Source organism: Pteronotus mesoamericanus, unplaced genomic scaffold (genome assembly GCF_021234165.1).
Source record: "Pteronotus mesoamericanus isolate MK-2021 breed Mesoamerican mustached bat unplaced genomic scaffold, CSHL_Meso_final scaffold_507, whole genome shotgun sequence".
Classification (NCBI taxonomy): domain Eukaryota; kingdom Metazoa; phylum Chordata; class Mammalia; order Chiroptera; family Mormoopidae; genus Pteronotus; species Pteronotus mesoamericanus.
This window is the reverse complement of record NW_026555319.1, coordinates 16,419,078-16,441,557: the sequence shown is the minus strand read 5'-3', so window position 1 is coordinate 16,441,557 and position 22,480 is coordinate 16,419,078. Positions and strand designations below refer to the sequence as shown.

Here is a 22,480-nt window from a genome sequence, read left to right as displayed (position 1 = left end):
CCCTATTGAGGGTCCTATTCTCAGCCCTGGGTGTCGCTGTTTCTGTAGGGTCGTGTACGGATAGTCCAAGAGCCCGGTGGCACCTCTCCGGAAGCTGGGCTCCAGGCTCAAAGCATCCTCAGCCCCTGAAACACGGACAGTGCTGTCGCAGAATTAGGAGACAGTCCCTAACACCACGTGATTGTTGTTCCCCCCGCCTCCCTCCCATAAAGGGCCTACGGCAGGCACTACGCGCTAAATCCAGACCCGCAGGTGTCGGCGAGCAAAAACCACCCCGTGCGCGCTTAGAAGCCCGAGTGGGGCGGAGCCTCCGCCCTGACTGTGAAGGCGGCCGAGAGTATCCTTAGTGCCCATAGCAAAGATGGCGGAACACAGCCCACCAGCCAGGCCAATCAGAAGGCAAACTGGCCTTCGGGCCCCAAGGTAGCCTATCCCAGATTAGAGCAGCGAGTGGTTTCTGCGCACGCGCCCCGCCTTCAGGCGGGAACATTTTGTTAGGTTTCAGAAACAGAATTTTAGGGTTTTGGGTGTAGAACAGCGAGGAGCGACGCGGTAGGCATTGATTTGCACTCTCTGCGCACTGAACGTTGCTTTATTCATTGGTTAATTTTCCTAACAGAGCGTTGTAAACCAAGGTTGGGATGTCCTCCTGAGGGTTCTGGCTGGGGCCCATTCAGCCTCGGGCCCCCTCCTCCTGCTCCCTCAGCTTCGCCAGTCCAGCTCCCCAGGCTGGGCCGCCTTTTCGCGTTCTGAGCACCTGTGCAGCCCAGGGCCTGGTTTGCGTTTGCAGGATGTGGGATTGTGATAAGTGCTGTGGTTGCCCACAGGGTCCATCTCCCTCCATCTCCTAGTAGCTGAGCGATCCCTGCTTGTCACCGTGGGTGGAGCGGCCAGGGAACCTGCGAGGCTATTTGTGGTTGCCCCCAGCCCTTGGCTCTGTCAGATGCTGACCCTACCAAGCATTAGGAACCCATAGCACCCACCGTATGCTTCCCACAGAGATGGGACTGCCAAGACTTTGCTCAGGTCAGTCAGGAAGCAGGTTGGGGGGCACCGTGGAAAACTTAGGCTGGCCAATGCCCTCACTGAGTTCTTCTGTCTGAATCCCACTGATCATTTTTGTGTGGGTAATCAAATGAAGAGTTACTTGATGGGAGGCTGGTGACACTGAACAAAAGAGTGGAAGCCTCAGGACTCAACATCCATCCCAGCCTCTCTTCCCTTCCCTTCCCAGAGCTGAGATCCCTGGAGGTAACTTCCCCGTGCTTTGTTTGCATTGGAGGACAGTGGCTGGGTACCAAACCAAAGCTCACTGTCCCAGGAAGCTCTGAATCAATGACAATTATTAGTAATTACAGCAGCAGCAGCAGGTGGTACCCAGGAGTTGCTGAAGTTCCCAAGGTAAGGGAAAGACCTGCCTGTTGACCCCTGAGTGGAAAGGTTGGTGCTGACTCTAGACCATCTTCCGAGGCCTGGGAAAAGCCGAAAGATCCCACCTCAGTGATAGAAAGTTTAGAAGAGCCTCTAACCCCCAAAATAACTCTAGCAATTGGGTACCTTGCTGCTCCTCATTATGATCAAATCTCACACGTTCATTTGGCTGTACATTCCTCCCCTGCTTCTGGCTTCCCTGAAATGTTAAGTCTCAATCTCTCCCCTTCTCTAATTTCTTCCCTGCTGCCACGCTATGGTACGTCCTTCCTGTCTCAGCTGTCATAGGTAGGTGACACTGGCACAGCTTGTAGGACAAATAGATCCCATCACAGTGCCCAGCCCCTGGGGACTCTGTAACTTGAAAAGCAAGGAGACCCACTCCTGCTATGCTTCCTCTTCCTGATTCTGAAATCATAGCTCCCCAGATTCAGCTGAGTCTTTCTAGCCCAGTTTCATTTGGTGCCAGGGTGCTGGGAAAATGACTGCTCCACGGGATAGAAACTGACAGGGAGACACTGAGGGAGCCAGGCCTTCTGTGGGAGGAGCCGTTACTTTGGGGTGACTTCCCCCAGTTGTTTTATCTTCTCTTCTGAAGCTTTGTCTGGAAGCAGGACCTCCACAGTGAAATTGACCTTCTTGGCATGAATGAAGCTGTAGGTGTTGTCAAACCGCAGGACATCTGAGGGGAGGCATAAAACCAGACATTCAGGCAATTCTGACAAAGGGCTTGGGGACAAGGATTTTTGTTGACTGAGCAAGGCAATGTGGTAGGGAAGGAGGACGAAGGTAGCATAAGCAATGGTCCTTTACCTTCTGCAAATGAGTCCAGCTGGTTGACAAGATGATCATGGAGAGAAAAATATAAGAGAGACCATGCCAAGTGCCAGATGAGTGAGACAACCACATCTGTTAACAACTTAGAAAGAGCCCTATAGACTGAAATTTTGTGAAAGGCTCTTTAGAGGAGTTAGAGCTTGAACTGGGCCTTAAAAGCGGGTAGCAGAATTTGTAGAGGCAGTAGTTGTTACAATTATAATAGTAATGGCAACAATGGCAATTTATGTGTCTCAGCACTGGGTTGATAATCTATATGTTTTTTCACTATTCCTCAAAATAACTATGAGTTCAGCATTAGTCCTGTTTTATGTTCTATAAAAAAGGAGGTCACCGTGTCACAGACTGAGGAAGTGACAGAGCTGGAATTTCCCTGCCCTGGAGCCCAGCCCTGTGTAAACTTTTTGAACCAGGAATTTATTCCACAAGAATATAGACGAAGATGTTCATTGCACCTCTGTTTGTAAGACCTAAAAGCTTGGGGAAACTCAAATGTTCACAGGAGAATTGCTTAAAAAGTTTATATTGCAATCCATTTGATGAAATATTAAAAGAAAGAGGTTAGCTTCATAAGAAGTGACTGGGGAAATTATCCACAATGTATCCTTAGGCCAAAAAAGCAAACTGCAGAACATTATAAATAGTTTGTAACATTTTTGTTAATATAGATGTAAAAAAATTTTTTTTGGCTCTGCCACTTTGTCCTCTGCTCCCAGTTCTACTCAGGTTATTGTTCTAAAAGGAAGTTTTCGTGTGTGACCATACTACCCTGAACACGCCTGATCTTCTCTGAAAGTTTTTTCAAATCCTGTGACAGGTTTTACAATTTCAAAATTCCTTCAAACATACATTAAATAACAGATATACCAATAATTCCTGTGAATGCATATGTGTGTGTGCATGTCCTGTGTATTATGGCAACACGTAATTCATCTACCCCGCAGGGGTGTCCAACCTTTTGGGTCTCTGGGCCACACTGGAAGTGTTTTCTTGGGCCTCACATTAAATACACAAACACTAACAAAAACTAGCAAAAAAAACAAACAAACCCCGGTTTGCAGTAAATTTACAGTTTTGTGTTGGGATGCATTCATAGCCATCCTGGGCCACGGGTTAGACACCCCTGGTCGGTTGGACACCCCTGATCTAAAGGGAAAGGAAATATTTGATAAGATAATATTTAAGAGCTGTTAGGAGTGGTTTTCTCTGGGGAGAGAAAATGGGCATGAAGTTGGCAGAAAAGCCTTTTCTAGCCTTGGCTAAGGAACAGACTGCTTTTAATCTAACCCTTCTTTTATTTATTTATTTATTTATTTATTTATTTATTTATTTATTTTGAGAAGTTGTTCCATTTCAGTCAAATACCCCTTCAAGAGAACAAAGCATGAAAACAAAAACTAGCTCTGGCCTGGTTTTCTCACTTTCCCCAGGGAAAACAACAACAACAACAAAAAACTATATATTTAATTCTGAAACTTAACCTTTCCCCTTTTCTGTCCCTAGATAAAATGCATAGTTTAGTCTAAGGGTAGTCACACCACCCACCATTTCTTCATGGCGTGAAGTGAACATTAGTCATTCGTGTTCTCTCTATGCCAGAGGTCTTTCAAGACCCAGAGTCAGTCTGGCAAGAGGGCTGCCTCCTCTCTGTGGATGACAGAGCTTTAGCGACCACAGTCGGTTATGCTGGAGAAGTCTTCAAGCTCCTTGAACCAAGCACCATCGAGGTGGCTCTGCCTAGCATGATGTTCTACCCTCAGAAACAAGGAAGGGCTGTTCTGAGGCTCTGGCCTGAGGGTAGTGCAGTTCATATATTACTTGGTTCATCTTGACACAAATCATGTACTCCCGGACTCGTAGAGCCCCCAGAGACCCTCTAGGCTAGGACTCTTTAACTTTCGTTGGGGAACCTGCCCCCTTGAGGATCTGATGCTTTCAACATCAGATGAAATTTTCCCATAATCTCAGATCCTCTGGGGCCCACCATGGACCTTCCGGGGTGGTGGTTCCCAATGGAAAGGTGCCATTCTGGAGAGAGGCGGTGCATGGCTGTATCATGCCCTCTCGTTTATGTACTGAAAAAATACATATACACTAAATTAGCTTCCTTTTATTTCTCCAAATAGGAGATTATATTGATTTTTAAATTATCTGTGTGAGTTATTGTATTTTAGAATAGTGGAGGGGACATTAGACAGTACTTGTTATAAAGGGAGAGGTGTTGGTCTTTAAGATTTATAATCACTGCTCTGGGGAGTCCCTAGACCCCAGATTGAGGTTTCTTGCTCTAGCCTACTCCCCTCATTTTAAGGAAGCGGGGAAAACTTCATTATTTAGGGACACCTGTTAAAACAATCAGAGAATTAGGGGCAGACTGGACTCCGAAACCAGGCCTCCTGATGCGCCTTGGGCTCTTTTCATCTCAGCGCTGCCTGGCGGTGCTGTGTGACCCTCACTCAGTGATTCAGGCCTTCTAGACTGCATTCTCCACTCCTGCAGGCAGAGCCCAGACCTTTTTTCCCGAACCTTTCTCTTTCCTAGTAGAGTATTCTACACTCAGGCCCTCAGGAAATATTAGTTGAGAGAGAGAAAAAAAGTGAAATCAATTTAGACTTTGTTCCTCCTCCTCAGTAATTGAGGACACTTGGTCAAGGACAGGAGCAGCCTGGGGAGAGTTAATGCGCTCCTGCCGTCTGAGGCCGGCACGGAGCTTTCATTTCTCCTCTGGGTGACTATGCTCCACTTGGCAGGGGCTTGCCTGGCTCTCCAGGGACATTGCCCTCCCACAGGTGAGCTTGTAACTGAACACTGGGTTCTCTCTGGGCACAGGTCTAAGCTGAGCCATGGCCCCAGACAACAGCTGACCCGCCTCATTGTCTTCACACCTGGGACGGGGGCATGGACACTGTGCCTGCCTCGCCTCCTCCTGGGACTGGACCGCAAGCAGTTCCCACTCAAGGCCCCGCGGGCAGATAAACATTCCACCCGGGAATGTATCCAAGAAGAGCTCAAATAAATTTGGGATTTGCACACCTAAGCCTGATCATGTTAAAAGCTTCATGGTCCTTTCTCAGCCTGTGCCCTTCAGATACTATAGAAGGGTAATGGGAAATGCTGGAAAATGGGTTGGGCTCAGCTACGGGCTGTGTGATCTTGAATAAATTACTTCTCTGGCCTGGGACTCTACTCTCGCTTCTGTCACATCACAGGTGGACCCGATCATCTCTGGATAGTCTATAGCCAAGAGATCCTGGACCAGGATCCTGGGAGCCTCTGGTGTTCTGTCTTTTGGTGTCTATGCAAGCTACTTTGTGCAAGAGAGAACATCCCTTCTCTCTACTTCAGCTTCCCTCTCCACTAAAAAATAAATAAATAAAAATTCAAGCTTAATGTACAAAATGATTTATGCTCTGTGGATGACAGTATCTGGGCTGGTGCTAAGCCTGGTTCCTGCTGAAGCACGGAGTATATGCCTTCTCCCCCAGGACCCGGCTGCTCCCTAACAAGAATACTTCTCCTCCCTGAGGAGCCATACCACAGAGCACCTGCGAGGAGGTGGCCGTAGAGACTGAAAGTTGCCTAGGATGTGGGAGAGGACACAGCTTCTGAGGTTGGGGTGTAGACAAGACAGAGGCTAAGATATCTGTAGGGCTAGTTCACATCTGGGGGTGCTGCTATAGAAATGGAGAACAGCGCTTCTCCCATCTCCGCACTATCTCCGGGATGGCCCTTCTCCCCTGTCTTGCCCAGGTAACAATAACGGTGGCTAAAGTGTGTTCACTGCTTGCTGTATGCCAGGCATTATGCTAAGTGCTACACAGACCTAATCACACTTAGTTATCATGTGTCCCTATGAGGTAAAGAAGTTGATCCCCACTCTAGTAGCAATCAGGAAACGGAAGCTCAGGAAGGCGGTCACTTGCTTCAGGATTAGTCAGTAGTCAAGTCCTACTCAAGATGCTAAAGCCCTTGCTCTCATTGATTTTCCATGCCTGGCCCCTTGGCTCTGACAGGAAAGAAAGTGGAGAGTTGATGGGGGGGAGGGAGGGGAAACGGGTGTGTGTGTGTGTGTGTGTGTGTGTGTGTGTGTGTGTGTGTGTGTTTGGTTTTCTGCTTAAAAATGTAGTGTATGGTCACTGTAAAATAAATTGTATTTGCAGAACTATAATAAGTCCTCACTTAACATCATCAATAGGTTCTGTGACTTTCAGAAACAACGTAGTATAATGAAACCTGTTTTCCCATAGGCTAACTGATATAGTGCCTAAGGCATATTTCTGGTCACAAAAATATCACCAAAATTCTAAATAAATACCCAAAACACTTCTAATATTAAACATTGAAATAAGTGTGAGCTATACATACATTTAAGAAAGGTTAATAAAAGCAAGCCAGGCAACAATTTTCCAACTAGCTCATTTGAGTCCAGGGTCACAGGTGGCCCGAGCCTCACCCCCAGCTCAGGGGGCGTGGCATGAGCCAACCCTGGACAGGGCGCCGTTCCACTGGAGGGCACAGTCATACACACTCATACCAGGACAGTTAAGACACACCATTCACCTCACGTGCATATCTTTGGAACATGGTGGGGCAGGGAACCAGAGTCTCCAGAGAAAACGCACATAGACGTGGGGAAGATGTGCAAACTCCGCAAAGACCGTGGCGCTGCCTGGGAATCTTTTTCCTTTTTTTCCCTTCACAATGTTATAATGAAACAACACGGAACAGAATGATGTTACTCGAGGACCCACTGTAGTGTAAAAAATGAAAGCCCTCTATAAGCTTCCTACCATCCCAGAGGGAACCACCATGAGAGTTAGTATAGATTCCCCCAAATTCTTTTCTACGTACGCAGTTTTTATTACCCAAAGTGAGTGTATACCATATATGCTATGTTTCATACTTTATTTTTTTAAACAGGTATCAGACATCTTAGATGTCAGCTTATTCTCATTAATGGGTATATTATACTCCATTGTATGGATGAACCATAATTTATTTAACTTACTTAACAAGACCTTATTAAGGCCATTTAAATTTATTGCCAGTTTCCAGGCTGCTAGGATCATCTTACATCTTTGTGTCTTTGTGTAAATATTTCTGCAGACTAAATTTCTAGGAGTAGAATTGCTGAGTCAAGGGAATTTTAATCAATAATTGCAAAGTTGAGTAAGGTTACACTCCTTTTCAAATGCCTATTTGCCATTCTTATTCCTCTTGAGTTAAAGCTCCTGTTCACATTCTGTCAGAGGTATCAAGGCTGGGCTTCTAAGGGCCCTGCTCACCCTATGATCCCTACACCCACCCTGCCAGTTCTGCCTCTCTGACGTGTGGGGATGAATTCCCTAGAGATGTCTGACCACAGTCACAAACCCAGTTAGACCTGGACCGACACTCCCCTGTGATCAGCTAGCACTGTGACTAACCTCTGCCTGGTAGGATCATGTCAGAATCTCACCTTGCTTTTAACCAACTTGAGTCATCTTGAGCAAGTCATTTCGCCTCCCCAAGTCTAAGTTTCATCACCGGCGCAAGGGGAGAGCTGAACTGACAGAGTCCTGCTTTTAGTTCTAACAGCCTGAGAGCCTAAATTTCTGGAGAAAGAGGGGCCTCAGAGGCAGACTTCTAGGGCACGAGCTTCAAGCCGAGACAGAGATACTTACAGATGCCAGGATTGCTGCAGGTGAGGGTTCCGTCCTCAGGCACCAGGTGGGCATTGTACCTCTGGTTGGGCAGCACCTCTGTCATCTCCCCTGCCTTCTGTCGCTCTCCCATCTTGGTCTTCAAGAAAATCCCAAAACCGATATCCGAGCCTTCTGACATGAACTGCCACCTGCAAGGGACATCCACCCATTCCGACACGATTAGGGGATTTGGGGGTTCAGCCCCGAGAGCTTTTCTCTCCCCAGCCCACCCACCAGTACCTCTGGCGAAAGAGCTGAGGTCTCCTGGAAGGATCCAGAGCCCTACCTGAGGACGCAGCCGGGGAAGAGGATCTCATACTCTACTTGATGGGAGGAGCCACGGGAAACATGCACACTGTGCTCGTACTGCTGTTTCACCTGGTCTCGCACATAATACTTCTTGGGAATATCGCCCCCATAGTTAATCTAGAAGCAGAGCATGGAGTGAGCTGGAACATGCATTAGAGGCAGGCTTCCCTGGTCGCCTCCAGCCCCTGGGGCCCATACCTTGGATTTGCACTTGGGGTTTCCATCAGGGTCAGTCATGGTGCCCCCATACTCCACAGGCACCTGGTCAGGGCTGACATATTTCAGTAAAACCTCCTTCCAGTTTTCTGGCAGGAGAGGTAAGGAAGGAGAAAAAAGGGTCACCACTAGGTAAGATTTCATCACAGCCTTGGCAGTCTACACAAAAGAGGCAGGGAAAAAACCCCATCCGCCCCACACACAAAACACAGGTGTTAGGAGCCATGATGTGGGCACAGCACTGCAGGGTTTTGGGAGGAGCCTTCCTGGGGATTGCTGTGCCCTGCTTCACGGGTCAGGAGACCTGCGGTCCTGTCCCCATTGCCTCTGGCCAGGCCGTGGTGGGAGTGAGGTGGCCTAAGTACTTGAAGAGGGTATTGTAAACAATAAAGTGCCCTATACCTAGGAGAGTGTACTATCACTCCCAGGAAGGTGAAAAAAACATTTGAAGTGCAAGCAGGAGGTGACAAAGAAGGGAGCGAAGTGCATTCCCTGCAAAGGGAACAGCGTGTGCAGCAGGCAGGAGGGCCAGAATCAGCAAGATCCGTCCTGGTTAGACTGAACGCAGAACAGGCAGAACCGTGTGTCTTGTCCCCGACTTTTTCTACACATAATTGTGACTGAATGAACTCATCGGTGTAGAGTGATCACTTAAAATGGGTTCTCTTGGCTTTACCCCAGCCACGGTTTCACGTCTGCTTCTGTTTTTGTAGGTTGTTTTTTTTTTTTAAGGCTGTTTAGCTGCCAACGATTTGGCTCATATTTTGGTAACCAAGCCCTTTCCTGACTAGGAGAGTTTGACGTGAGTGCAACCAGTGCTGTGCACTGCTTCTCCATCAGCCCAACGTCCTCAACAAGTATCAGCCAAGTATAATATTTTGATACTGGAAACCTTTCCAGGCTGGTGCTAGAGACCATATGAAGGTAGCAACTCCAGCTCATGGGGTACAACTCGGTGCGCGCTGCCGCTGGTGCTGGCTGGAAACCCACAGAGACCGTCCTGGGCCTCCCAGCCCTCAGATTTCAGGGACCCGAGTCCATGCAGCTCCTGGAACACAGTGTCTGTGGTCTCAGGGTGATTTAATCTGTGCTGCTAAGCTCCAGCAACCAGCCCAGAGTGAATTCTTCCCTTTTCTGTTGAAGATCCTGTACTTTCTCAGCCCAAGGCAGGTTTGGTGGAAAGGATTTCAGGTGTGGGTGGCAGAACAGACCGAACCTCCTCCACAGCTCTGCTGCCTGGAAACCTAAGTATCTCATGCTCATGGTGGGCGGTAGCAGCAGAGAAGCCAAAACTGTCAGAGCCATTACTGGGATTTTGTATTTTTTCCCCCAGCTCAGCTGGAGAGTTGGGATAAGGCCAGGGGGAATTCTTTCCATCTTACAGAGAGTCACTGAGGCAAGAAGCAGAACTTGTTGCTGCCAGAGCCAGGACAAGGACCTAGATGTCCTGGACTTTCCAGACTGCCTCACTCCACTCCTAGGACTCACCAGCACACATTTAGAAAATCTCCACTTTCAATGTGTTGCCTAAAGGTGAACATTCAGAAACGTCCAGAATCCCCCCTAACTACCCATAAGTTCAAGTTCAGAGGTGGCCTCAACTCTTCCATGATCTACCTAGCTCCAATCTACCTTTCAAGCCTTTTCCCTCACCACTTCACTTAATGCTGCAGCAAAACTGACTCCTGTCTGTCCCCGGCTGGCTTGATTCCTGTGCATCTTCCTTCCTGGCTTCCCATGTGCCCTGATGTTCTCCCTGCTTCCTTACACACCCAGTCCCTGCCCACCTGCTTCTCTGGCGACCTCCTCAATCACTTCTCAGCCTCCCTGACGGACTCCTCTTCCTCTGCCTGCCCTTGAAGTTGGATATCCCCAGGGCTCAGCCTCTGTTCTTCTGGGGGCAGTCTTATCTGTTCTCAAGGTCTTGGCTGCTGCCAACATTTGATAGCTCCCAAATCTCCAGGCTGGTGTTCTCCCCTAAGCTTCAGGCTCAGGTATCCCCAATATCTGTATATCTCGCACACTCTTCAAACTCAGCTTGAAACTCATTCTTCCAGTTGTATTCCTCCATTGAACTAGTTGCATTACAGTGACTACAATACTTAGTCACTCATGTCCTGCACTAGGGAGTCATTCTAGATTTCTCTTCGTCCCTTCCTATATCCAGTCATTTGAGTTCTTCTGTTTTACTTCCTAAACAAGTCGTCAATCCACCCTCTCCTCTCTGCACCCACTGCCTTTGTGCCAGCACAGGCCTGTGACACCTGACACATGGATTATGCCCACAGCGGGCAAACACATCCCTGTCCTTCACGGCTTTGCCAATATGATTATAACCTCAATTTAAAATCTGATCCTGGTAATCCCCTGCTCCCAACTCACCTCTGGTTCCCAGGGGCCTGTAGAGTAATGTCCCAGCTTCTTAGCATAGTGCCCTGGATTCTCTGTGACCTGCTCCTGACTCCCTCTTCGGCCCCATCTCTTGCGATATCCTGCCATACGTTTGACAACTGCCTGTGCCATGGTGTGTAGGGTCTTTGCTCGATGCTGTTCCTTCTGCCCAAGAGCTTGCTGCCTTGCTTCATCTGGCTCCTCTTACTCATTCCATTGCACTTGGCTGAGGTAGGCCTCACCTCCTCCCTAGGCCAAGTGGGCTTTGTATCCCTTCCCTAAGAGACCTAGAGCTTTTCAAGGGACTTGTCTATTTCACCTTCCTAGTCCAAGGCCTGGCACATAGTAGGTGCCCATCCAATGAAGCCACTCCTACTTGCCCCCAGCTGAAAGCAGCCTCTGCTCCTGTGACCTCCATGGCACCTTCTCGAGGCCACTTCTAGTACTTTTTCTAGTTTTTTATCATAGCTTTCTCTCCCAAGGTCTTTTCTCTCCTCTTACACTATAAGCTCCTTAATGGCAGGGACTGACATTTCATTCATCTTTGAATCTGCAATGCTGAGCTCAGTACTTTCTTCTAGAGCGTCTGAGAGAAAGAGTTCTCATGAAGGCAGACAGGAAGACCCCAGCCCAGCCCCAGCGTGCTCCTGGGTCCCACGGCGACCAAACCAGCAGCACGAACATCGGTCCCGGTGGCTGTTGGCCCTGTCTCTAAGGCCATCCCCAGTTTGGGCCGCAGGCCATCCTATGGAGCTGAGAAGAGTCTGGGCTACTCACCCCCCAGGACCATGATCTTCTTACGAGTGTCCTCACTCAGGAAGTGTTTGACGAGATTAAAGGCCACAGGAAACAGCTTGGGGGCTGGAACAGAGACGAGAGAATGTGAGACTGGAAGGAGCGCCCACTCTGTCTCTAACAGTGCTGTCCACAGCGCCCTGTGCCTCAGGCCACGTGTTCCCTAGTGCTGGTGCTGTGGAGCCCACACAGGCAGCCCAGGGTATGAGGTTCCGCATGGGCACCTCCCCCGCTGTACAGTGGGTACAGTCAAGTGGGTATAGTCTTCCTGTGTCACTGGGCTGGGTGGCTCGAAGGCAGTAATAAATTGTAAAAGCTGTGTGACTTGTAAAGCACTTTGTGTATGTCAAGTGTCCTCCGATCCCCTCCTTTGACTCACTCTGTTTTACTCTCCTGAATCTGTCCCGGTAACATTTTTGGCTCCTTTTGCTCATTTGACTTTCTCACTTGGAGTTCCCAACTTACCTTTGATAACAAAGAGACGCTTCAGTGTTTCAGGATAATTATCCTCAACCAGGCAGAGAAACTGTGGAAACAAAATAATCGAGTAGAGTGGGCTCAGTCTTCCGTGTCAGGGTGAGGCCTCGCCTCCTCCAGGCCAGACTCCACCCCCTCACCTCACCACCCCACAAGGCATCCGAGCAGAGGGGTCCACTTCCACAACTGCCTATACCCCCCACCCTGCCTCTCCAGTCCTGCCCCTCACCTCTCCATAGGTCTCCACAGCAGGCTTCCAGAGATGCTTGAGGCCAAGCCCTTCACAGTCATAAATCATGGTGATGGAATCCACCTTCTTCCCTATCTGTGAGGGACAGAGGAGCAGAAAGTCACAGCAGGCCGCCCTGCTGCAGAAGCCCACCCAGTTCAGGGCAAAGGCTGATTGTGTCATGGGCTCATATTGCAGCTGGATCTGGGCAGGGCTATTCCTAGGGTTTTCTAAATAGAGATAATTATCCCAGGCCAGAATCACGGCCCAGGCAAGTCACCTTCCTGCCTAGGTCTCCGTGTTCTCATCCAGTAACCACTGGGTGGACTGAAATTGCATCTGAGGTCCCTTCTCTTCTGCAGCTTGACCTGATGGCCTCCCTCTTCCCCAGTGTGCAGCGGCATGTACTGCACTCTCTGTGGCCCTTCGGGCGGCCCCTTATCTCATACAGAGATGCTCTGCGCAACCTAAGCCCTAAAGGGGGCGTTCCCATCTAGCGCTTCTTTCCTGCCCAGCTGGCAGGAGCTCTGCACTCACTAGGCTCACAGTGAATGTGGATGATGGTGTGGAAATGGTGCCACACATATTGTGTCATTTTATAGGATATTTATATTTGCTGAAGGGGAAGGAAGGAGAAAAGATCATGGTAGCAGCTCCAGCTTGCTCTTTAGCCTTTTTCTCAATAAGGAAGTCAGCTGCCCTTATCTTTTTTGAAATCCAGAGTTAGAGAAACATAGAATCTTAGTTCACCCACACCAGCAATACCCAAATACTTGTCTAAGGATAGGGTTGTCTTATGACAAAGATCTCACTGGTGTCCAGATAAATGAGAAAAATAACAATAATGTAGTTAAGTTCTTTTTTTTTAATTGGTTTTGAGAGAGAGAGAGAGAGGAAGAGAGAGAGAGAAACATCAATTTGTTGTTCCACTTGTTTGTGCATTCATTGGTTGATTCTTGTGTGTGCCCTGACTGGGAATCAAACCCTCAATCTTGGCATATTAGGATGATGTTCTCACCAACTGAGCTATTTGGCCGAGGCCCAATGTAGTTATTTATGAAGCTAAATTCACTATTTAAAGGACTGCCCTTTATTCTGAGATTTTGCCATTCCCATACTTTGGGGGGTTTATGATGGTGATGGTAGTTGGCAATTTTTTTTAAGTCCTTCCTTGGAAAAATAAAAATTTGGCAACAAATGTAAGTTTCTAGAACTTTGAAATTCCACTGGGCTATGAGATCCGGAGGTCCAGGCCTCAGCCCTGAAGCTGCGTTAAGTCCCTGTGTGATACCCCTGCTCTGCTTCAGTGCCTCTACCGTGATGAACTCATTTTCAACTGTGCTAGTCCACTCGCCTTTTCGGTCTGGCGGTTGCACTCCTGCGCAAGCAGCTCGCAGTCCCGCATCTTGGTCTTCAGCAAGTCCTGTTTGGTGGCTGAGAGGAGCAGACCCCTGGCATCCAGAGGTCCAATGATATCATACCAGATGGGAGAGCCCTCCTTGTCGTAGCCACACATGCCTCCTGACAGATACAGTTGGACCACCTGGGCAAAGACACAGAGAAGGCACCTGGTAAGCAGATTCAGGGCAGCTGCACGTTCCCTGCATCCCAGGGCCTTCCTCTGGGGTCATCAGTCTCTCCCTCAATAGCCCTCCCCTGGGCACCAATGGACACCCATTCTGGGAACCGTTAGCGTCCACTTGGCATTGTCAGACCTTTCTTCTGAAGGTTCTAGTCCCACAGACCCAAGGACGCAGATTGCGGTCTAATGACCTAACAGAGGGGTGGGCCAGGATCATTTATCCTCACCTCTGGAGGCTGCCAGCTCATGATGTTGTCAATGTCTTTCTGCTTTCGGAACTCCACATGCTGCAAACACACAATCAGGGCTTTAAGAAAGTGAGAGCCGGGGTAGGGGGACCCCTTAATAGACATCTAGCAATAGGAGACAGCATGAACAGGTAAGTTAGGAGAAGGCGACTGGCAGGGATGCAAAAGAAGGCACTGCCTGGTTTAGAAGTCTTGGCAGGACACCAATTCTTGGCTAGCCCAGGAAACCTCTGTGTTTCCAGGGAAGGGAACACACTTTTTCCAGAGGGATAAGGCAGTAGTGGTCGGCCAATACTCAGCTATGTCACACAAGCCACAGGCTGTGATGGAGGTGAGCGGGATGGGCAAAAGAAGTTCAAGCACGGTGTGATTCTGGTGGGCAGGAATAGAGGTAGCCGCGGGATTTGGAGGCTAATGGATCTCACCTTCCGGAGCATGGCCTCAGACTTCTGCAGGTCGAAGCTTCTTGCTGTAACAGGGAAATGTGGTCAGGGTTAGGCCAGCAGACTGGGCATCCAAGGACAAGGAGATTTCTCTGTCCTCCTACTGGGGTCATCTCCTCTCTCTTAACACCCTAGCTGACTCTTAGATCACCCCCACATGTAAAGGCTAATAGGAGGAACTTCACCGAGGGCTTCTGGAGCACTACAGCCCCTGGAGAGCAGGTCAAGGTTAAGTTCAGGTAGGAGTAGCATTGCACCTGCAGAGTCAAAAGAATTTTGCCCTAGTAGATGCAATCGGGTGAAGGATCTTATCTCCTCTCAGGAAAAGTGAACCCTGGACTTCCTTATCATATAGCTTTTCCCTTACATAAAGTTAATCTCTTCTGCAGCCTAATACCTAGTCCTGAGAACTTGACCCACAGTTCAAAGATGAACATAGCTACCCAGTAATCTGGGGTAGAGCTGGCAGAACACCCCAGTAGGATGGAGGGCTTGATGAAGTTCCAGTCAACCTTTGCCATGTCCTCCTAAGACACATGCGTACCCCAATGGGACACAGAGGGCCATCTCCCAGGGTTCCTGTAATGTTTTAGAATTAGAAGTTCACCTAGCCAACTCTACTTTATGCATGAACCCCAAAAAGTTGTCTTGCTAAAGCTTGAACACAGAGACCTCACTGCCCCCCAAAGCCACCTGCTTCCAGGTAATCCGAGTTACCATGTGCACTCAGTCCTCATTGTCATACTGAGTGGAGATCCACTCCAGAGATGCTTAGAGAGTGGGGTCGCTCCTTCAGCCATGTGACAACCTTTCCAATACTGGCAAATACTGTGCTGCCGCTGCGTCCTCTCTGCTTTCATGCTGCCCATCAGTGGATGCTTTCACCATTCCTTCCAGCTTGATTTCAAGTTCACCCAAATAACTTCCCTTTGGAAGTTTTCAAGTTTGCCAGTGACCCTCTTCAAGTGTGTTGTCCAGAGCTGAGCACAGCAGCAGGCGTTGTCTACCCTTCTCCATTAAAACCTAAGAACGCTGCTGGCATTGATCACACCCTTAACTCTGGTGGAACATATAGTCCGCTGAAAGCCCCAAATCCTTTTCAGCTGTTCTGCTGCTAAACCTTCATCCCCTATGTTGTGAGGTGGTTTTCTGGCTCCACCCCTGTTAATTTCATCTTGTTAGAGTCAGCTTCATTTCATCCTTTATTTTCCCCCCAAAGATTTTATTTACTTATTTTTAGACAGAAGGAAAGGAAGAGAGAAAGAGAGGGAGAGATACATCAATGTGTGGTTGCCTTTTGCGCGCCCCCTACTGGGGACCTGGCCCGCAACCCAGGCATGTGCCTTGACTGGGAATCAAACCAGCGGCCCTTTGGTTCCCAGGCCGGCACTCAATCCACTGAGCAACACCAGCCAGGGCTCATTTTTTTTTTTTAAAGATGTTATTTATTTATTTTTAGAGAAAGGGGAGGGGCGTAGAAAGAGGGAGAGGAACATCGATGTGAGAGAGAAGCATTGATTGGTTACCTCTTATGCACGCTTCACCTGGGGGCTGAACCCACAATCAGGCACATGCCCTGACTGGGAACTGAACAGGCAACCTCTCACTTTGAGGGATGACACCCCACCAACTAAGCCATATAGGTCAGGGTTTCATTTCACTCACTAAAGAGTTTTGGAGATCCAGATTCTGACCAGTTTTGTCATCTGACCTATGAACTGTCCCTCCCAGCTGTGTGTGCTCTGTTGACATCAAGATCTGCTCGACAGCCCGGGAACCTGGGCCACATAGGTTGCCCTCTGGACCGTCACTGGGCCTTTAATCGCTGTTTCCCAGGAGCGCCCAGGCATATTCCCTCACCCAGCTATCATGAAATTCAGTCCACTCTTGATGCATACAAAGGGTGCATCAGGAGACCTGGCCAATGCCACGTCTTCCAAAGGTGCTGAACACATGTTAGGGGAACTGAACAGTCTTCAGTCTTGGGAAGTCCCTCCTCACTGCCCTTCATGTGCCATCGTGGCAGCACAGGGCAGCTTTCAGAGGAATGTAATCCGGGTTTGCATCTCAGCCCTGGCACATCCCTCTTTGACCTTGGACAAGATACTGCACATCTCTGATGGAATCATCTCATGAGCTAAAAACACTTGGAAGATGCAAGGCAACATCCTGTCATGACGGGGAAGCCCCGCTGGACTGTGAAAGTGGGAATCCTGCACAGGAAGGACACCCCTAACTGTGAGACCAGACCTTATCTCCCCAAGGCACAGGAGTGGCAGTGAACTGTGAGCCCCCTTATCTCAGGGTAGTTCTCCAGTTAACCCTTATCTTCCAGGGTCCAACATCCAGGGTCTTCTTTAAGGGCCCTCCCCTAGTTGACACTTGCCCCTGGCAGCACCTGGCCTGGTCCCTCCCCATGCCGGCTGAGTCAGGCCTCTCCGGAGCTCCTGCTGCCCTGCTCAGGGGCAGCTCAAAGCAGGGCTCAGGGCCCTGCCCGAGAAGCCCACTTAGGAGCAGCCGTCCCAGGTTCTTAACTGATCACTGCTGGGCCCGGAAAATGAGGAGACTCAGACCTGCTCTGCCCCCTCACAGGGTTGCCACCACTTTGCTGTTTTTATCTTGCCATCTGACTCTCCACGCTGGAGTGCCCAGAGCTCAGCGCAGTTCGGGGGAGGCAGTGGAGCTTCCAGGGCCTGCTTTCAGGGCCTGGGGCCAGGAGGAAACTAAGTGTACCTGCAGGGGGTGGGGGTGGGGTGGATCAGAGTGGAACCCAGCTCACACCTATGTTAGAAAAAGGCACTCTGCTGGCATGCACCGTGCAGATACTTCCTTTAGAACCAAAGGGAGGAAGAGAAAAGGTTTCTAAAAAGAGAGCAACAACAAAAACCCTAATTGAAATTCATAGTAGAGTCTGACCAGGCTTGAGCTCCTGCCCGAGAAATGTGAGGCACCAAACAAAGTGCAGAGGAGATACTTTCCCTGTTTGAAGAGGCAGAGCTTGGCTTCAGGGGCAGCTGTGGCTTACTGGAGAGACTAGTGGCCTGGGAATCTGGGGCCCAGATTTCTGCCCTGATTCAGCTTCACATTAGCCGTGTGCCTTCAGCTAAGTGCCCTCCCTTCTCTGAGCCTCAGTTTCCTCATCTGGCAAATGAGGATGACCACACTCTTTGCTGTTCCTGAAAAGAGAGAGGTTATCCCAGGACTGGGTTGTTGAGGGTGTCTGCAAAACCAGCTCCAGGACCCCAGGGTGGCCTCTGAGATAAAAGAAAGCTGCATTGTTGTTCACAGCTCTCTGAAACCACACCTCCCCCTAACAGCAGTTTAGTAGTTTGTTTGATGATCTAACAGCTGGCCCTTTAAGGCAGTGCTGGCTTCCCATTCTCTCCAACCGCCCACTTCTAACTACAGCTCTTTAGCAAACTGCTAGGCCAAAATATCCTCCGGCCCTGGACTGACTCCACTACCACCCCCACACTGCCCCTCTACCCTCTCTGAGTGGCTGGGGGTGTGGGTTTCCAGCTCTTTTGTGAGGGAAAAGGGCGAGTGGCACTTCCAGAGGTACACAGAGCCCCCTGTGGCTCTCATGGCTGCACCTGCCATGGGTACCTGCTAGTAGTCCCTCAGAGGATGTCAGTCTATTCAATTTCTGCAAAGAGAAGGAAAATCTATCTCTTCACCTACCCCAAGACTGCTAGTGTGTTTGTGTCTATAAATAAATAGTCAGGCATAATTTGTACTTTAATTTTTGAACTATGGTTCCACATCACAACTTAATCTCTGCTTATGTAAGAAAGTGGAATTTATTCTCTATTGTTTCTATGCCTCGTGACAAAATTTCTATAAAGAAAAAGAGCGTGCCACAAGAACTAGAGAGGGTGGCACGTGACTCGAATTGCAAAAGAGAAGAGGAAAAAGAACAGGTTTCAGGAGCTGGAACATGGGGTTGCGTTTAACCCTGCCACTAATAGAAGCATGTGCCTTGCATCAGAGGCCCAGAGCTCTGTGATGTCACATCTTGCAATAAGCAGGGCACCCTGTTTCGTCCTGCCGTCCCAGAGAGGGGTCTAGGGCAGATGTTCACCCCTGGCCCATGTACCACAGCCCGGCTGGAAGCAGAACTAGAATGTGGGGCTCTGCCCTGGCTGGCGTGACTCAAGGGACTGAGTGCCAGCCAGTGAACTGTAAGGTCACCAGTTCGATTCCCAGTCAGGGCACATGCCTGGGTTGCCGGCCAGGTCCCCGGGTGGGGGCATGTGAGAGGCAACCGATCCATGTATCTCTCACACATCAATGTTTCTCTTCCTCTCTTTCTCCCTCCCTTCCCTTTTCTCTAAAATAAAGAAATTTTTTTAAAAAAGAGCCTGGTGGTGGCTTGAGGGAATCTTGTCGACCTAGTTCAGGCTGAGTGCCCCCACCACGTTCCCCACACTCTCCGGCCGAGCTTCAAGCGGCATAAACTGCTGCCAGCAGGAGGCCTGCCATCCCAACAGGCCACAGGGGCCGCAGCTCTGGTTCTAAGCTTGACTCTGCCTCTGACTTCCCACATGACTGGGGCCTTTCTCGGCTTTTCCTCAAGCTGTTGCCCCAAGTCCATCAGCAGAATGGATAGAAAGGGCACCGGGCTGGGACTCAGCCGTCCTGGGCTCTAGTCTTCTCTTTTTCTGTAATCCAAGTACTGTGTGACTTGGGGCAGGTTACTTCACCTCTCTGAGCCTCAGTGTTATCTATCCAGTAGGAAGGTTTGTAATTGCCAAAGGGCCCTATTATCTCTAAGGGGTGAATACTCCAGATTCTCCGCTTGCCAGGGCCAGGGTTTCCGGAGGGTGCTATTCTGGTACCCAGAAGTGGACCCTGCCCCAGCTGCCCACAGCCCCTCTTCCCTCACCTCGGAGCCAGCGCAGGAGAAAATAGTCATCTGGATTCGGCAGGGAGGGCAGCACATCCTGGACATTCTCCCGAAACTGTAGGGAGAGGAAGCTCAGTGAGTGACAGGTGCCACCCTGACCGTCCTCTACCCAGGACTCTCCAAAGGGGCTTTGCTGGACCCCTCGTCAATGTCAGTTAACTCTGCAGACACTGGCTGAGCTTTTGGGCTGCTGGGACATTCTGTCTGTCATGCTAGTGGGGGCCGGGTCGCAGGAGTTGGGCAGCGAGTCAGGTGCTGCCCCCGCCTGGCTGCATGCGCTTCCACACTCCAGTGTGGTGGGCTGGCAGATGTCTTCTCAGCTAACTATGAGAGCAGACACTGTGGGACACGCCACAATAAAAGCTGTCAATTTACCAAGTATTCCCCACACGCCCAGCACTGAACTTGGCACTTCCTCCTGCCTCATGCAGTGTCCCTAGAGGTATTACTGTCCCCATTTTACAGATGAAGGGCTCAGAGCTCAGAGAGGCTAAGTAACAGGCCCAAAGTTAAACAGCTAGAAATCAGCAGAGCTGGATGCAAAGCGGGGCCTGCCAGAGGCCTGTCAGAAGCGCATTCTTTCATGGTTTTCCGCCCCCTTAGTGATGGAGTGGAGAGCGAGGCGACTGGAGGACACAGGGAGGGAAGAGTTTGATTCTGACCGGGGCCAGGAAGAGGGCTGGTCTCATATGGCTTTGTATTTTAAAAAAGGACATTTGAGCTAGTCTTGAAGGAAATCAAAGGCAGCAGGAGGAGGGAGGAGGGAGGTCCAGGTGGAAGGAACAGCTCCAGCGAGAAGCCATGAGGGGGAAAGTGCAGGGAGTGCCAAACGAGGGAGGTGGACAGTGACCCCACGGGGTGGCCACACCCACTTCCAGCGTTCTCTAGCTGCCAGCCTACCTGCTGCCCACGCTCTCCCCATACCTCCTGCTCCCAGCCACTGGCCTTTCGCTAGTCACTGACCCACAGGGCAGCCACAGAGGGGACCAATGAGGGCCAGCCACCTCTGCCCTTTGCCTAGGTCAGCAAAGGACGCAGACCATCCCATTCCATCCCCTAAACAACTCCCAGGTAAACTGTTCAGCCCGGAATGAAGCCACCCCTTACCAAGGACCCTACCCAGCCCCTGGCGTCCAGTTTAATCACCACCTAATCCCTTAGTGCCTGACTTCCCCTGCAGGTCAGCAGTAAAATCTGAAACCTCCCTATCCAGCCGCCTGGGGGTGGGGGAGGTCCTTAGGGCTCTTGCCTCTGGCCTCACAGCCACCGCAGGCCACCTCTATTCCACCCACCCTTTCCCAGCAGTGGACAACTGCCCTGCTTTGGAGCCTGCAAACACTGAGACTGGGCCCAACAGACTCTGGTTCCAAGAACAGCCAAGCTCCCCTCTTCCTAATGGCAACACAGAAGTGGAGATACAGGTGGTGGGGAGGGGGTGCAGCCTTCGACCTGTTGCCTCCTCCTCGGTCCAGGTGGCAAGGCAAAGCCAGGCTTACCTCCCAGCGTGAAGAGCATCAGCCCAAGTCCCCCCAGCCAAGGAGGGCCGGGATTGCAGGACAGGGCAGGACTTGACTCAGCTCAAACTAACTCCAACCCACTAAGTCACCGGTAGCATTCCAGACCTCCCTCCTCATCACCTGGTCCAACCTCCTCATTTCAGTTCATCAGGGAGCAAACAGATGAAGGACGAGTTCTGCCCAAGGTCACAGAGCGACTTGGGACCAAAGGAGGGGCTATCCAAATACCCTTAGGAGCTGTCCAGGCCCCTTTCCATCGGTGCCACTGCCCCAGGAAGAGGACAACCTCCCGGAAATGGGAGGAAACCTGGGGCCCTGATCCCAGGGCTTGGCTGCCAGTCCCGAAATGAATGTCGCCTTTGTGCCTGAGCTGCCTCCAAGGGCTTCCAAGCAACCACTTTCTCCCAGGTGGTACCTCCAAGGGCTCGTTCGAGGCAGGGGCTAGGGTGGCCAAACTTCCCCGGGGCTCCCTCGACCGGCCGCGGACCGCCAGGTGCTGCCGAAGGCTGCTCCCGCCGCCACCCGCCCGCCTAGGACGGTCTCACGCCTGCCACCCAGACCCTTCCCGGCTCGCCGCCGCCGGAGGGAGAGAGTCGCCGCCCGGGGCGGGGGCGGGCCAGGATGAGGGCTCACCTTGTCCAGAGTCTCCTTCTGCTTGGGGCTCAGGTCACCGACTCTTCCGCTCATCTTGGGTCGGGGCGCGGTGGCTGCAGCAGCTGATGGAGCTCGGGCTCCTTTTCTGCCGCTGAAGTCCCAGCCTTCTTGCCTTTGGCCATGGCTGGCCGCCAAGCCCCGCCTTTTAAAGGATCCCGAAGGGCGGAGCAGCAGATGCTCCGGGCTCGAGCTTCTGACGCGTCCCGCTCACTCTCCTAAAGTCGGTAACTTGGGCAGGAGACGAGCCGGAGCTTCCAAGCTAAGCCAGGGCCCAGGAAGTCTGGGTTCTAGTCCCAAATTTACTCTTAGCTCACAGTGTGGCCTTGGATGAGACATCTGAGCTCTCTGGGCCTCAGTTTCCCCACCTAGGTACTGCCTAATGAGCTCTTCTAAGATCAGGCCCCCTCTAGCACAGGACCCAGCCTCCACCCCAAACTCTAGGGAACTAGGGAACTCCACCCCAAACTCTAGGGTGCCACGGGGCGAGAGGGTGGGGGAGGGTCAGGTCCCCTAAGGCTAGCCACCCCCTCCAGCCTCTGGGAATTGCGGTATTGGCCATTTCTCTTTTGGGCCCTTGCCCTTCTGTTCTGCCCTCGGGTTTGGACAGCTGCTGCTAACCCAGCTTGGAGCCTTTCAGTATTGACAGCCTTTCCCCTCTTGCGGGGGAGTCAGGCCAGGAGGCCAAGGAAGCACAGACCTGGTCTCCCCACCCAGAACCCTGTCCTTTGTTTCTGACCTTCCCAGAACTTTGGGAGCTACTG

The 22,480-nt window shown here is 50.7% G+C and overlaps 1 protein-coding gene across 1 annotated transcript; it reads right to left on the bottom strand.

The window, feature by feature from the left end:
* Nucleotides 1-580: 580 nt before the first annotated feature.
* SEC14L2 (SEC14 like lipid binding 2) lies at nucleotides 581-21,826 on the bottom strand. Its single transcript, XM_054594459.1, has 12 exons — nucleotides 21,699-21,826; nucleotides 19,528-19,603; nucleotides 14,625-14,668; nucleotides 14,179-14,238; nucleotides 13,724-13,912; nucleotides 12,370-12,465; nucleotides 12,129-12,189; nucleotides 11,646-11,729; nucleotides 8,460-8,566; nucleotides 8,239-8,378; nucleotides 7,932-8,101; nucleotides 581-2,113 (listed from the first exon to the last, which is right to left on the bottom strand). The coding sequence occupies exons 1-12, from the start codon at nucleotides 21,750-21,752 to the stop codon at nucleotides 1,983-1,985; spliced, it is 1,212 nt and encodes a 403-aa protein (XP_054450434.1). The 5' UTR covers nucleotides 21,753-21,826; the 3' UTR covers nucleotides 581-1,982.
* Nucleotides 21,827-22,480: the final 654 nt, after the last annotated feature.